Below are 15470 nucleotides of genomic sequence, written 5' to 3'. Positions count from 1 at the left end.
AGTTGCAGCTCTCTTCCTGGGTCTGGCTGACAGCAGTACAACCAGGCCAACAGAGGCCAGTACTGAGAATGCATCTGGCCCGGAAAAATCTGACAGATATTAAAGAGCTTAATATTGGGGAGGGAGTTGCTGGGTACGGTCATGGCCAGGAGAACAGTAGACAACGGTATAGATGTGGGAATGTTATATGTTCAAGAGTGAACTCACACACATGCAGGTTTAATAAGGTCATGATTTCAGACCTAGAGGGTCAGATCGGAAGATATCACATGTAGGCCCGGAGGGTCAGGTGAGGGAAGGGGGAAGAGCTGCAGGAATGATCATGACATGACGATTACCTTCTGACCCAGGACTGCCCTTTAGGCTCCTGTCCAAGCTAGAACCGGGGTTAGCATGTGAGCAGCCCAGAGACCACATAGATAGACAGACTGATCTACATGCCTGGAATCAAAGAGGAAGGAGATAGAGGGGCAGGCACTACTGGCGTTTTCTCCTCTCTTCAGTCCTGGACGCTCCTGCCAATCTGACAGCAAGTGAAGTCACCAGACAAAGTGCCCTGATCTCCTGGCAGCCTCCCAGAGCAGAGACTGAGAATTACATCTTGACCTACAAATCCACCGACGGAAGCCGCAAGGTGAGATTTTTCTGGAAAGGGGAAAGACCGTTGGTGTCCAGCAATCCACGAGGGAACAAGCTAGGTTTGCCACTATGGATACCTAGCGTGCTGTTGAGGAAAGAGCCCTCATCTGCAAGCCAGCGATTTGGGTGCTAGTCTTGCCTCCACTACTACTCTCCATACAAGTTGAGGCAAAGCACTCAACCTCTCTGAGCCTCAGTTTCTCCTCTAGGTAATGGGGGCATCTACCCTGCCACTTCACTTAGGTGTGGGGATGCGACCAATATGATGACGCACCAGCTTCCAAGGCAATATAAGTACGCAGTAGTGGAACGGTTTTTCACTAACAGGGCCAAGCAAACATGAGCTGGATACCAAACTGGACAGTCTCATATGCCTCTAGATAAGCATTATAAAGGCTACATCTATATAGCCCGCAATAGAGATGACAAATCTCGGTTTTAGGTGACCAGTTGAAACAGTTCACCTAGAGCACGGGTTGTCAAATTTGTGTTAACAGTGGAATCCTTTTTAAAAGTGAAATCATATTCAGAAGCCAAATACAGAGAATAGATTTAAGTAGAGCTAGTCTGTTGGATGTGGAAGAGGGAAGCCTGGGTTCCTGCATCTCAGGGCTCCAGGAGACCCTGTGCAATCCGAAAACCACCGGGTTCAATAATGCCGGGCCTGAGTTTCTCCCAGTGTGCATCCGTGAGATAGGAGCTGGCCTCAGTCTCACATAGGAGCTGTTTTCCCTGCTTATTGGAACGGTTTCCTTCTTACATAATGTGGGATGGAGAGGATAAAAATGGCCACTGCGATACCGACCTTGAGGTCTGAACTTCCCTTCCCCACTACCCTCCATGGTGACCCCTCTGCTCAGCCCTTTCCACCTCCCGCCTCCGCTTATCCCACAGGAGCTGATTGTGGATGCGGAGGACACGTGGATACGACTGGAGGGCCTGTCTGAGAGCACAGACTACACGGTGCTCCTGCAGGCGGCCCAGGACACCGAGCGGAGCGGCATCACCTCCACCGCCTTCACCACAGGTGAGAGATTTCCTGCCACCCTGATGCCTTCTCCTCCCCTGGGTGGCGTCTGGCTCCTCGGCTGCCTCTGCTGAGACTTGGCCAGGGAGGAGCCCATCAGAGAAACTCAACTGCCTCTTCCTGCAAAGGATAATAATTATTCCCTCCACTCCTGCCTTCCAAGGCCCTGCCAGGAAACTCTCACTACCAAGGCAACCACAGGAGCCAGCAGTGCAAAGTCCTGGTCCACCTGCACCAACTAAGTGCACCAAGTAAGAGAGCAGGCTCCTGTTTAGATTTTCTGCAAGGGTCTTTCCAGCACAGTTGGTCCTTCCCTCCTTCCTTCCTCTGCTGCCTGTAATCAGATTCACCTAGTAAAAGTCACAAGAGTAAAGCCCCAATATTAAAACTGTGGTTCTTCTCCACACACAAAGCACTTTTGCATTTCTATGGTCTCAACTCATCCTTATAACAACTGGTGAGAAGGGCCTTATTATCCCCATTTCATCTCAGATGATGAAACTCAGGTGCATGGAGATCAAATAACTTACATGGTAGTAAGTGGCTGGGTCAGAACTTGAACCAAGGTCTTCTCCTTCTAAATCCAGCATTCTTCCTGCTTTCCCTGATTTAAGTATCAGCAGAAGATACTGGAAATGCCCTTAAGGGATAAGGGTGTCCTAATGTGTACAACAGGAAATAAACTAACACCTGACCTTTGAGAGCTATCTGACAGGCACTGCTGTTCTAACTGCATTACGTGTACTATTTAATTCTCATGACAGCCTGTGAGGTATGTTCTAGTATCCTTATTTACAGATGAGGAAATTGGGCCACAGAGAGGTGAGGTAACTCACCTAAGATCTCACAGCTCTCAAGGAGGAGACCTGGGATTGACCCCCAGTTGTTCTGCCTCTGGGGTCTGTGCTGTTAACAACCCTTTCTAACACTTCCCACGGTACCTCTCTACAGTCTGTAATGTGGGACTGCCCAGTCCAGACCTTGAATTCTCTCCCCCTCCCATGTTCGGAGGGGGTTGGCTCTACACAGTGTGGGGCAAGTGTAGGCACGTTCCTTATCCCGAGACACACTTCTGCCTGCCGTCTTAGAGCACCAGGGTGATTGGATTGCTGTCCACACCCCAGAGCCCATCCTCCCATCACCAGAGAGAAGTGACAGAAATTCCCCCATCCCTACCCAGGTGCCTCCCCGACTAGACTTGTTCTGAATAACAAAGCAGGACACTGGATCAAATACATTAAAACATCGCTAGTGATTCTTTAGGGTAGTGAGATTATGAATGAGTCCCCTTTTTCTTTCTGTTTTATACTTTTCAATATCTTGCAAAGTGTCAACAATGAGCACATTAATCAGAAAAATAATTTTTAATTAAAAAATAAAAATAAACCTTGCTCACACAACCAAGAAATAAGTCCAAGATGGGTCCTTGACAAGTGGAATTTGGAGGACACTTGATCTCTTTTATGGGCTGAAGTCTGTTACACTCACACTCCATGACCTTTCTAGGGGTATCTTATCTCAGAACCAAGGCATCACCCTCTTCTTGGTCAAGCTCTTCCCTGCACATTCACAGGTTAATTAAAGGGTCCTCTAGGCTTTCCTTTCCTAAGCCACCACTCTAAGACCCATGGATTGGAGATTTTTCACTGAATTAAAATTTTCCTTCCCCTAAAACAAATACAGATGACAGAAACATAAACAGAGCCCCTGATCTGCATATTTATTAGGTCTAAACTAATCATTTCATTCCAAAAATGCATGGGTTTCAAGGCTTGCTCAGTGTAGTATGAGCTTTCAATTCCCATCCTGGTAACGCCACAGCTAGTGGTTGTGAGCAGGACGGCAATACGCCTGAGGTTTCTGCAGTATCTTGCAGCTGTGCCTTGCTCCAGGTCTGCCTGGGCTGTAAAATATGCCAGCTTCTGTGCCCACCGCTGGCCTCTCTTAGACGAAGCTGCCTCCAGAGGGTGTGCAATAGTTAGAATCCCAAATCCAGCTCGGGGCCCAGCAAGATCCAATAAACAGAGGGTTGACAATTCGTGGAAATCTGGGGAAGAGCCCAGGGGAGTGGCTTTGTTCGGAGGACAGCACAGGGGGACCATCAGGATGTATTTAGGTATTTCTTCGTTTGTTTGTATGAGACTTCAACTGACACTGGGCGACTTCAGCATGACCAATACCCCTCGGAAAGGAGAACACTGAAGAGCCCACTTGCCTGTACCATCAATGTAAGTTACTGCCCGAGTTGCTCCAAGCAGTTTGGGGAATCAGAGAAGGACTTGCTACTACAACTACAGTGGTACATGGCAAAGATGGGTCCACGTTTAGAAGTTTTCACAGAGTTTTACTGGAAAGCTCAAATTTAAATCTCAATCACTGATGCACACCAAACCCTGCTGGCTTTGTCTTGGAGATTTACCAGAACCCCCTGAACTGACCAGTTACAGAATTGAAAAGTTCAGGGACAGAAGTAATGCATGTGACATCACCTTGCACAAAGCCTGGCACATAGCAGACATAATAAACGGTGGTTGAGTGGAATAGTTAAATCCCAGCTGCAGAGCACAGAAGAGGGGTTTCTGGTTAAAGAAAGCTCTAGGAGGAGAGGATTCTCAGTATCCTTCAAAGGGAAGACACAGGCAAAAAGGTACTGCCTGCAGGGTATGATGCCCAGCGTCCCTCTGATTGCAGGCTCTTTCTGCCACCCCACATGCAAATTTCCCTGAATAAATTACACAAAGCCTACAGAGTCATCTGGGTGTCAATATTAATGAGTCCTCATTGCCTGCGCCACGCCCTCCCCCTTTTCTACCCCCATCCTCCAATTGCCCCACCAAAAAAGCAAATTTTATTAAAGGAGAAGAGAGTACAAGGGTACCAGCTTCCTAAGTATGGGGGTGGAGATGTCCTCAAGAAGAGGATTGGGGTTTACTTGATAGGTGGCATGAACTAGACTCCTTTACAAGGAGTCTGGGAAAAGAGAGGCCTCCGGCACCTGGGCGCCCAGGTGTTTCTCATCCCAGAACTCCCCTGTCTGCCCGTATATCTCCTGAGATGCCCTGAGAGTGGGCTTCCTCTGGGAAGAGAGGTTGGGGCAGCAGCGCCTCAGGTCTGATTCTGCTCTTCTCTGAGCACCCCCAACACTCAGCACATCCCAAACCATCCTCTTCCTGCCCCTCCATCAGGAGCAGCGCTTATTCCCTTCACACCTCTGAAGCCACATAGTGTACCCTGCAAGCTCTGTCGGCAGGATCCTGTCACTTGCTTAAAAGAGAGAGAGAGAGAGAGAGAGAGAGAGAGAGAGAGAGAGAGAGAGAGAGAGAGAGAGAGAGAGAGAGGGAGAGGAAAAGAGAAAGAAACAAAAACAAAGAGCAGAGTATCTTCCCTTACTCGAAAGATTGGAGGCCTGCTGGCCTGAACCCCATGAATCACTCCTGCTGGGCAAGAGGGCTGAGGAACACCAGAGCATCCTATGTTATGGCAAACCAGGGCTGATGGATTTAGAGGCTAATTTCATTCTAATAACTGGCATCCTTTCTGACTTCACTGACAGTACCTGAGCTTTCCACTTATCAGCATCCTATTCTTAGGACAGGCTGATCTCAGCTGATCTTTCTAAGCATTTTTTATGTTGTGTCTTAGGGAACAAAAGAGCTTAAAGCTGGACCCCAAAGTGGCCTCCATCCATTGACAAGCCCTCATCTTGTCCTGGGTGGGCCAAGTAAAGAGACTCATTTCAAGTAGATGCCTACTTAAGGGTCTAGAAAAAAGTTGAGATGTTACAAAACATAAAATAAAAATAAAAGAGAGAGAGACAAAAGGGAAGAACTGGCTCCCACAAAACCTCAAAAAACTCCTTTGATCAAGATGTCTCCCCTTGTTGCATTCCTGCCATATAACATAAGCCCATTTCATTTTTTCCATCATGTTAATAGCTTCCTGTCCTCTTGTCTCTGGTGTTTGCACAAGACTCTGGGGGGAATTAAATATAAGTAGTATGGAAGAGAAAAAAAAATATGGACACATTATTTATAATTTACTGTCGCCTGAAATTTCATTCAAGGTCTACTTGTCTTTTAGAAACATGAATATAAATGAGGAAACAAATATTCCCCACAGAGCAACAGGGACTTTGTGAAATGATCTTCTGAGAAGCCAATTTCGTTGTCTATTTTAATACTATAAGAAGCAAACAAGGCGCTCGCTAAAGCTTGTCCTCCGAGACAGTGAATACAATAAAACTGGTTGTCTTGACCTTGAGGTCAAGCGAAGACAATCATTTTCAGAAGCCCCCAGAGATGGGTAATGAGAAGTTTTCTTTATTGCCTGTGCTTCCGTCCCTGCTCTTCCAAAGCCAGGCTGAGCTGCTCTCTGGGGCTTTTAAGGAAAACTCCGGGAGTGTACTCTAACACAAGCTTCAGTTTTTGAGGTTGTGAAAATTAAGGAAAATGGGCAAACCCTAGGTTCTGGAACAATAGGTGGTGGACCACGCAAGTCCACATAGTTATCAATGGGCAAGGAAAGCCTGATGACCACTGTTCATTGCAATCTACTCCTATATACGCCACACTTCCCCACACCAGAGTAGGGAACTGAAGGGGCTTCTCTCCGCTCCACTACTTAGAAACAGCTCTGAGCAGAGCTGAGGAAACAGCTCTGAGTAAACTTCACTGAGACAAGCAAACCCCTAAAAGGAGAGGCCCACCTTCTCCTTTGTCCATCAGGGTTTCTGTGCTAGATAAGTATTAGCTATTATTATTTGAACTTTTGAAGTCTTTCTTAAAAAAATCTTTCCCTTGCCTGTAGGACACAAACATATTTTTCTATATATCCTTCTATTCACTTACTGGATTTATTTGTATATCTAGTCTATTTTGTACACAGTATTAAGTAGGGATACAGTGAGCCAATTTCCCCAGCATCTTCTACTGAATAGTCCATCTATTCTCCACTGATTTGTGGTGCTGTATTGTATACTAAATTCGCATATATACATGGCTCTGTCTCTGAACTCCTATTCTATTCCATGCTCTATTTATCTGTTCTTTTGTCAACACTACATTGTGCTTTTTTTAACCTCCCCCAACGTTTAATGTTTTTGACACCATATTCTACATCTTTTTGTTTTGTGTATCCCTTAACTACTTATTGTGAATATAGGTGATTTTACTACTTTTGTCTTTTAAACTTCCTACTAGCTTTATAAGTGGTTGATCTACTACCTTTACTGTATGTTTGCCTTTACCAGTGAGATTTTTCCTTTTGTAATTTTCATGTTTCTAATAATGGTCTTTTCCTTTCCACTTAAAGAAGTCTCTTAACATGTCCTGTAATGCCAGTTTAGTGGTGCTGAACTCTTTTAGCTTTTGTTTGTCCATAAAATTCTTTATCTCGCCTTCAAATCAGTAAGATAGGCCTGCTGGGTAGACTATGGTCATAGGTTCTTCCCTTTTATCACTTTGAATATATCACACTACACCCTCTGGCTTGAAAAGCTTCTACTGAAAAGTCAGCTGAAAGTCTCATGGGAGTCCCCTTGTATGAAACTAGTTTCTTTTCACTTGCTGCTTTTAAAATTCTTTCTCTTTAATTTTTGCCATTTTAATTATAAAGTGTCTTGATGTGGACCTTTGGGCTCATCTTGTCTGGGACCCTGTCCTTCCTGAACTTGGATGTCTCTTTCCTTTCCCAGGTTAGGAAAGTTTTCAGCTATTATTTCTTCAAATAAGTTCTTTGCCCCCTTTTCTCTCTTTTCTCCTTCTGGGACCCCAATAACGTGAATGTTAGTACACTTAATGTCATTCCAGAGGTCTCTTAAACTATCCTCATTTTCTTAAATTATTTTTCTTTTTTCTGTTCAGCTTGGGTAATTTCCACTACTCTGTCTTCCAGTTCTCTGATCTGTTCCTCTGTATCATCTAATCCACTGTTGATTTCTTTTAGTGTTTGTTTTTTTTTTTTAATTTAGTTATTGTATTCTTTAGTTCTGTTTGGGTCTTCTTTATATTTTCTAACTCTTTGTCAAACTCCTCACTGTATTCATTCATTCTCCTGAGTTCATCAACCATCTTTATGATTGTTACCTTGAACTCTACTGGGCAGATTGCTTATCTCCACTTTGTTTAGTTCTTTTGAGGTTTTGTCTTGTTCTTTCATTGGAACATACTCCTATGTCTTCTAATTTTACCTCATTCTCTATTTTCATTTCTACGTATTAAGTAGGTCAGTTATGTTTCCCATCTCGGACTGGTAGCCTTATGTAGGAGATGTCCTATGGGGCCCAGCAGCACACTGCTCTCTGGTCACCAGAGCTATAAACTCTAGAAGTTCCCCCTACATGGGCTGTGTGGGCCCTTCTGTTGTGGCAGGGCTGACTATTGTGGGTATGCTCGTAGGTGGGACTGGCCTCTGGCATGGTTGGCTGCCTGGCCCTGACCCATGTGGCGGTTGCTGGCCCATGGTGGACAGGGCCAGGTTCTGGCGAGGCTAGCTGTGTAGTCCAGGGGATCCAAGGCTAGTGCCAGACCACTGGTGGGCGGGTAAGCCCCTGGTGCTAATAGGCTAGAAGGAGGATTCCAAAATGGCACTTGCCAGCATCAGTGTCCTTGTTGTAGGACAGGCTCCTCAAAATGCCTGCCACCAACATCTCTGTCCCCAGGGGGCATCCCAGTTGCCTCCTGCCTCTTTGGGAGGCTCTCCAAGATAAGCAAGTGGGTCTGATCCAGGCTTCGTTCAAATTCCTGCCTCTGCACTGGGACTCACTTGCCACTATCTCCCCCCATCGCAGACCCTGGCCTCAACTGGGGTGGTCAGGAAAGGCCTCTCTTTGAGCTGAGACATTTCAGCCAGGAGTTGCAAGATGAGAGTGAAGTACACAAGAAAAGCATTCCAAGCCTAGAGAAGAGTAATTACTACAACTCTAGGGAGGAATAACTTTGCCATGTTCAACAGATTAAAAGAAAGCCAGGAAACTGGCTCAAGATGGCGGAGCAGAAGGACATGCTCTCAGTCCCTCTTGCGAGAGCAGTGAAATGACAACTAACTGCTGAACAATCATCTATAGGAAGACACTGGAACTCACCACAAGAGATACCCCACATCCAAAGACAAAGGAGAAGCCACAGTGAGATGGTAGGAGGGGCGCTATCACAATAAAATCAAATCCCATAACTGCTGGGTGGGTGACTCACAAACTGGAGAACAATTTTACCACAGAAGTCCACCCACTGGACTGAAGGTTCTGAGCCCCACGTCAGGCTTCCCAATCTTGGGTTCTGGCAATGGGAGGAGGAATTCCCAGAGAACCAGACTTTGAAGGCTAGTGGGATTTGCTTGCAGGACTTAGACTGGACCAGGGGAAACAGAGACTCCACTCCTGGAGGGCACACTCAAAGTACTGTGCACATCAGGACCAAGGGGGAAGGAGCAGTGACCCCATAGGAGACTGAACCATATCTACCAGCAAGTGTTGGAGGGTCTCCTGCAGAAGCAGGGGGTGGCTGTGGCTCACCACAGGGACAAGGACACTGGCAGCAGAAGCTCTGGGAAGAACTCCTTGGCATAAGCCCTCCTGGAGTCTGCCATTAGTCCCACCAAAGAGCCTGTAGCTTCCAGTGCTGGGTCTCCTCAGGCCAAACAACCAACAGGGAGGGAACTCAGCCCCACCCATCAGCAGACAAGCAGATTAAAGTTTTACTGAGCTCTGTCTACCAGAGCAACACCCAGCTCTACCCACCACCAGTCCCTCCCATCAGGAAGCTTGCATAAGCCTCTTACATAGCCTCATCCACCAGAGGGCAGAAAGCAGAAGCAAGAAGAACTACAATTCTGCAGCCTGCGGAATGAAAACCACATTCACAGAAATATAGACAAAATGAAAAGGCAGAGGACGATGTACTAGTTGAAGGAACAAGATAAAACCCCAGAAAAAAAGAACTAAATGAAGTGGAGGTAGGCAGCCTTCCAGAAAATGAATTCAGTATAATGATAGTGAAGATGATCCAGGACATCGGAAAAAGAATGGAGGCAAAGATCGAGAAGATGCAAGAAATGTTTAACAAAGATCTAGAAGAATTAAAGAAGAAACACCTAGAAGAATTAAATAACAAACAAACAGAGATGAACAATACAATAAATTAAGTGAAAAATACACTAGAAGGAATCAATAGCAGAATAACTGAGGCAGAAGAACAGATAAATGACCTAGAAGACAGATTGATGGAATTCACTGCAGCAGAACAAAATAAAGAAAACAGAATGAAAAGAAGTGAAGACAGCATAAGAGACCTCTGGGACAACATTAAACGCACCAACATTCGCATTACAGGTGTTCCAGAAGGAGAAGAGAGAGAGAAAGGACCCAAGAAAATATTTGAAGAGATTATAGTTGAAAACTTCCCTAACATGGGAAAGGAAATAGCCACCCAAGTCCAGGAAGTGCAGAGGGTCCCATACAGGATAAATCCAATGAGAAACAGACCAAGACACATAGTAATGAAATTGGCAAAAATTAAAGACAAAGAAAAATTATTGAAAGCAGCAAGGGAAACATGACAAATAACATACAAGGGAACTCCTATAAGGTTAACAGCTCATTTCTCAGCTGAAACTCTACAAGCAAGAAGGGAGTGGCATGATAAACTTACAGTGATGAAAGGGAAGAACCTACAACCAAGATTACTCTACCCAGCAAGGATCTCATTCAGATTCAATGGAGAAATCAAAAGCTTTACAGACAAGCAAAAGCTAAGAGAATTCAGCACCACCAAACCAGCTCTACAACAAATGCTACAGGAACTTCTCTAAGTGGGCGACTAAAGAGAAGAAGAGGACCTACAAAAACAAACCCAAAACAATTAAGAAAATGGTAATAGGAACATACATATTGATAATTACCTTAAATGTGAATGCATTAAATGCTCCAACCAAATGACACAATAGACCAGATAGATTTAATTGATATTTATAGAACATTCCATCCAAAAACAGCAGATTACACTTTCGTCTCAAGTGCACATGGAACATTCTCCAGGATAGATCACATATTGGATCACAAATCAAGCCTTGGTAAAATTAAGAAATTTGGAATCATATCAAGGATCTTTTCCAACCACAACGCTATAAGATTAGAAGTAAATTACAGGGAAAAATACATAAGAAACACAAACATATGGAGGCTAAACAATACGTTACTAAATAATCAAGAGACCACTGAAGAAATCAAAGAGGAGATCAAAACATACCTAGAGACTAAGCCTGTGCACCACAACTACTGAGCCTGTGCTCTACAGCCTGTAAGCCACAATTACTGAGCCCGTGCGCCTAGAGCCCATGCTCCGCCAGAAGAGAAGCCACGGCAATGAGAAGCTTGCGCACAGCAACAAAGACCCAACGCAGCCAAATGACAATGAAAACACAATGATCCAAAACCTATGGGATGCAGCAAAAGCAGTTCAAAGGGGAAGGTTATAGCAATACAATCCTGCCTCAAGAAACACGTCAAATAAACAATCTAACCTTACACCTAAGAAACTAGGGAAAGAAGAACAAACAAAACCCAAAGTTAGTAGAAGGAAAGAAATCATAAAGATCAGAGCAGAAATAAACGAAATAGAAACAAAGAAAACAATAGTAAAGATCAATAAAACTAAAAGCTGGTTCTTTGAGAAGATAAACAAAATTGATAAACCTTTAGCCAGACTCATCAAGAAAAAGGAGAGGACTCAAATCAGTAAAACTAGAAATGAAAAAGGAGAAGGTACAACAGACACCACAGAAATACAAAACATCATAAGAGACTACTACAAGCAACTCTATGCCAATAAAATGGACACCTGGAAGAAATGGACAAATTCTTAGAAAGGTATAACCTTCCAAGACTGAACCAGGAAGAAACAGAAAATATGAACAGACCAATCACAAGTAATGAAATTGAAACTGTGATTAAAAATCTTCTAACATGGGCTTCCCTGGTGACCCAGTGGTTAAGAATCTGCCTGCCAATGCAGGGGACACGGGTTCAAACCCTGGTCTGGGAAGATCCCACATGCCGCGGAGCAACTAAGCCCATGCACCACAACTACTGAGCGTGTGCTCTAGAGCCTGTGAGCCACAACTACTGAGCCTGTGCACCTAGAGCCCATGCTCCGCCACAAGAGAAGCCACGGCAATGAGAAGCCTGCACACAGCAACAAAGACCTAACGCAGCCAAAAACAAATAAAAATGAATAAATTAAAAAAAAATCTTCCAACAAAGAGAAGTCCAGGACCAGATGGCTTCACAGGTGAATTCTATCAAACATTTAGAGAAGAGCTAACACCCATCCTTCTCAAACTCTTCCAAAATAGTGCAGAGAAAGGAACACTCCTAAACTCATTCTACGAGGCCACCATCACCCCGATACCAAAACCAGACAGAGATACTACAAAAAAAGAAAATTACAAACCAATATGACTGATGAATATAGATTCAAAAATCCTCAACAAAATACTAGCAAACCAAATCCAACAACACATTAAAAGGATCATATACCATGATCAAGTGGGATTTATCCCAGGGATGCAAGCCTTCTTCAATATACACAAATCAATCAATGTGATACACCATATTAAAAAACTGAAGAAAAAAAGCCACGTGATCATCTCCATAGATGCAGAAAAAACTTTTGACAAAATTCAACACTCATTTACGATAAAAACTCTCCAGAAAGTGGGCATAGAGGGAAGCTACCTCAACATAATAAAGGCCATATATGACAAACCCACAGCAAACATCATTCTCAAAGGTGAAAAAGTGAAAGCATTTCCTCTAAGATCAGGAACAAGACAAGGATATCCACTCTAGCCACTATTATTCAACATAGTTCTGGAAGTCCTAGCCATGGCAATCAGAGAAGAAAAAGAAATAAAAGGAATACAAATTGGAAAAGAAGGAATCAAACTATCACTGTTTGCAGATACATAGATAACCCTAAAGATGCCACCAGAAAACTACTAGCGCTAATCAATGAATTTGGTAAAGTTGCAGGATACAAAATTAATGCACAGAAATCTCTTGCGTTCCTATACGCTAACAATGAAAGATCAGAAAGAGAAACTAAGGAAACAATCCCACTCACCATTGTAACAAAAAGAATAAAATACCTAGGAATGAACCTACCTAAGGAGGTAAGAGACCTGTACTCAGAATACTGTGACACTGATGAAAGAAATCAAAGATGACACTGATGGATAACAGATGGAGAGATATACCTCGTTCTTGGATTGGAAGAATCAATATTGTGAAAATGACTATACTACCCAAAGCAATCTACAGATTCAATGCAATCCCTATCAAATTACCAATGGCAATTTTTACAGAACTAGAACAAAAAATATTAAAATTTGTATGGAGACACAAAAGACCCCGAATAGCCAAAGCAATCTTCAGGGAAAAAAACAGAGCTGGAGGAATCAGACTCCCTGGCTTCAAACTACACTACAAAGCTACAGTAATCAAGACAATATGGTACTGGCACAAAAACAGAAATACGGATCAATTATACAGGATAGAAAGCCCAGAGATAAACCCACACACCTATGGTCAACTAATCTATGACAAAGGAGGCAAGAATATACAATGGAGAAAAGACAGTCTCTTCAATAAGTGGTGCTGGGACAACTGGACAGCTACATGTAAAAGGATGAAATTAGAACACTCCCTAATACCATACACAAAAATAAACTCAAAACGGATTAGGGCTTCCCTGGTGGTGTAGTGGCTGAGAGTCCGCCTGCTGATGCAGGGGACATGGGTTCGTGCCCTGGTCCGGGAAGATCCCATATGCCGCGGAGTGGCTGGGCCCATGAGCCATGGCCGCTGAGCCCGCACGTTCGGAGCCTGTGCTCCGCAACGGGAGAGGCCACAACAGTGAGAGGCCCGCATACCACAAAAAAAAAAAAAAAAAAAAAATGGATTAAAGACCTAAATGTAAGCCCAGACATTATAAAACTCTTAGAGGAAAACATAGGAAGAACACTCTTTGACATAAATCACAGCAATATCTTTTTTGACCCACCTCCTAGAGTAATGGAAATAAAAACAAAAATAAACAAATGGAACTTAATGAAACAATAGCTTTTGCACAGCAAAGGAAACTATAAAGAAGATGAAAAGACTACTCTCAGAATGGGAGAAAATATTTGCAAACAAATCAACAGACAAAGGATTAATCTCCAAAATATACAAGCAGCTCATGCGCTCAATATTAGAAAAACAAACAACCTAATCAAAAAATGGGCAGAAGACCTAAATAGACATTTCTCCAAGGAAGACATACAGGTGGCCAAGAGGCACAAGAAAAGCTGCTCAACATCACCAATTATGAGAGAAATGCAAATCAAAACTACAATGAGGTATCACCTCACACCAGTTAGAAGGGGCATCATCAGAAAATCTACAAACAACAAATGCTGGAGAGGGTGTGGAGAAAAGGGAACCCTCCTGCACTGTTGGTAGGAATATAAATTGATACAGCCACTATGGAGAACAGTATGGAGGTTCCTTAAAAAACTAAAAATACAATTACCATGTGACCCAGCAATCCCACTACTGGGCATATACCCAGAGAAAACCATAATTCCAAAAGACACATGCACCCCAAAGTTCATTGCAGCACTATGTACAATAGCCAGGTCATGGAAGCAACCTAAATGCCCATTGACAGACAGACAAATGGATAAAAAAGATGTGGTACATATATACAATGGAATATTACTCAGCCATAAAAAGGAACGAAATTGGGTCATTTGTAGTGGATGACCTAGAGACTGTCATACAGAGTGAAGTAAGTCAGAAAGAGAGAAGCAAATATCATATATTAACACATATATGTGGAATCTAGAAAAATGGTACAGATGAACCAGTTTGCAAGGCAGAAATAGAGACACAGTTGTAGAGAACAAATGTACGGACACCATGGGGGGAAGGCAGGACAGGGAGTGGTGGCAGTGGTGGTGGGATGAACTGGGAGATTGGGATTGACATGTATACACTAATATGTATGAAATAGATAACTAATAAGAACCTGCTGTAAAAAAAATAATAAAATAAAATTTTTAAAAATATTGGCAACATTACCAAAAAATAAATAAATTAATTAAAAAAATAAAAGAAAGCCAGTGAGAAAGTGGGAGGAGTGCAAGGCAGAGTCAGAGCATGCAGGAAGTTACAGGATGTGTTCAGGACTTTAGTTTTTATTCTAATTGCAGGAAGCCATTGCAATCGGAGCTGTTGCACTGGAGAATTTTCAGCAAGTGAGAAAAAGGATGAGATAGTATCACATGTACATTATTGAAAGATTACTCTGGTTAAAATATGGAGAATTGATGCAAGTGGAGCCAGAATAGCAAGAAGAGACCAAGTAGGAGGCTTTACCATAACCCAACCCTCTCCTTGCCATATTAAATCAAGAGACACAGAGAGGGGACAGGCTGGAAGCTACCAGTCTGTGATCTATTAATCTGCCATGGAATTGGGTCTCCTGATATAAGTAAATCCAAGGAATAGTCAGGTAAATTCGAAGGAAAGATTTGGAAGCCTGTTGCATCTGTCCTTTGTGGGTAGAAGGCGGGTGGTCTGCCGTGCTTAAGACCTTCCTCAGCAACCCTGCTTAAGATAGAGACACTCAAGCTGTCTACTGCTCAGTTAATTCTATGTTTCCATTGACTCCTTAAAGACTGTTGTTATCTCTCTACCTTGATTCCTACTACTACCTCCTGAATGGGGTCTTACCTCCACTCTCACCCTCATCTAATCTGTTCTCTA

At 43.4% G+C, this 15470-nt stretch overlaps 1 protein-coding gene across 1 annotated transcript in view; it reads left to right on the top strand.

Moving 5' to 3' along the window:
- TNR (tenascin R) overlaps window positions 1-15470 on the top strand; it is an 83506-nt gene that overhangs the window by 50271 nt on the left and 17765 nt on the right. Inside the window, exons 15-16 of the mRNA XM_032646626.1 lie at window positions 504-634; window positions 1534-1666. Of these exons, the coding sequence (XP_032502517.1) occupies window positions 504-634; window positions 1534-1666 (264 nt within the window). The remainder of the gene's footprint in view (window positions 1-503; window positions 635-1533; window positions 1667-15470) is intronic.

The sequence above is a fragment of the Phocoena sinus genome, chromosome 1, assembly GCF_008692025.1.
Source record: "Phocoena sinus isolate mPhoSin1 chromosome 1, mPhoSin1.pri, whole genome shotgun sequence".
NCBI classification, from domain to species: Eukaryota; Metazoa; Chordata; class Mammalia; order Artiodactyla; family Phocoenidae; genus Phocoena; species Phocoena sinus.
Note: the sequence above shows the minus strand (reverse complement) of the source record. Positions and strands in the feature narration are given on the sequence as shown.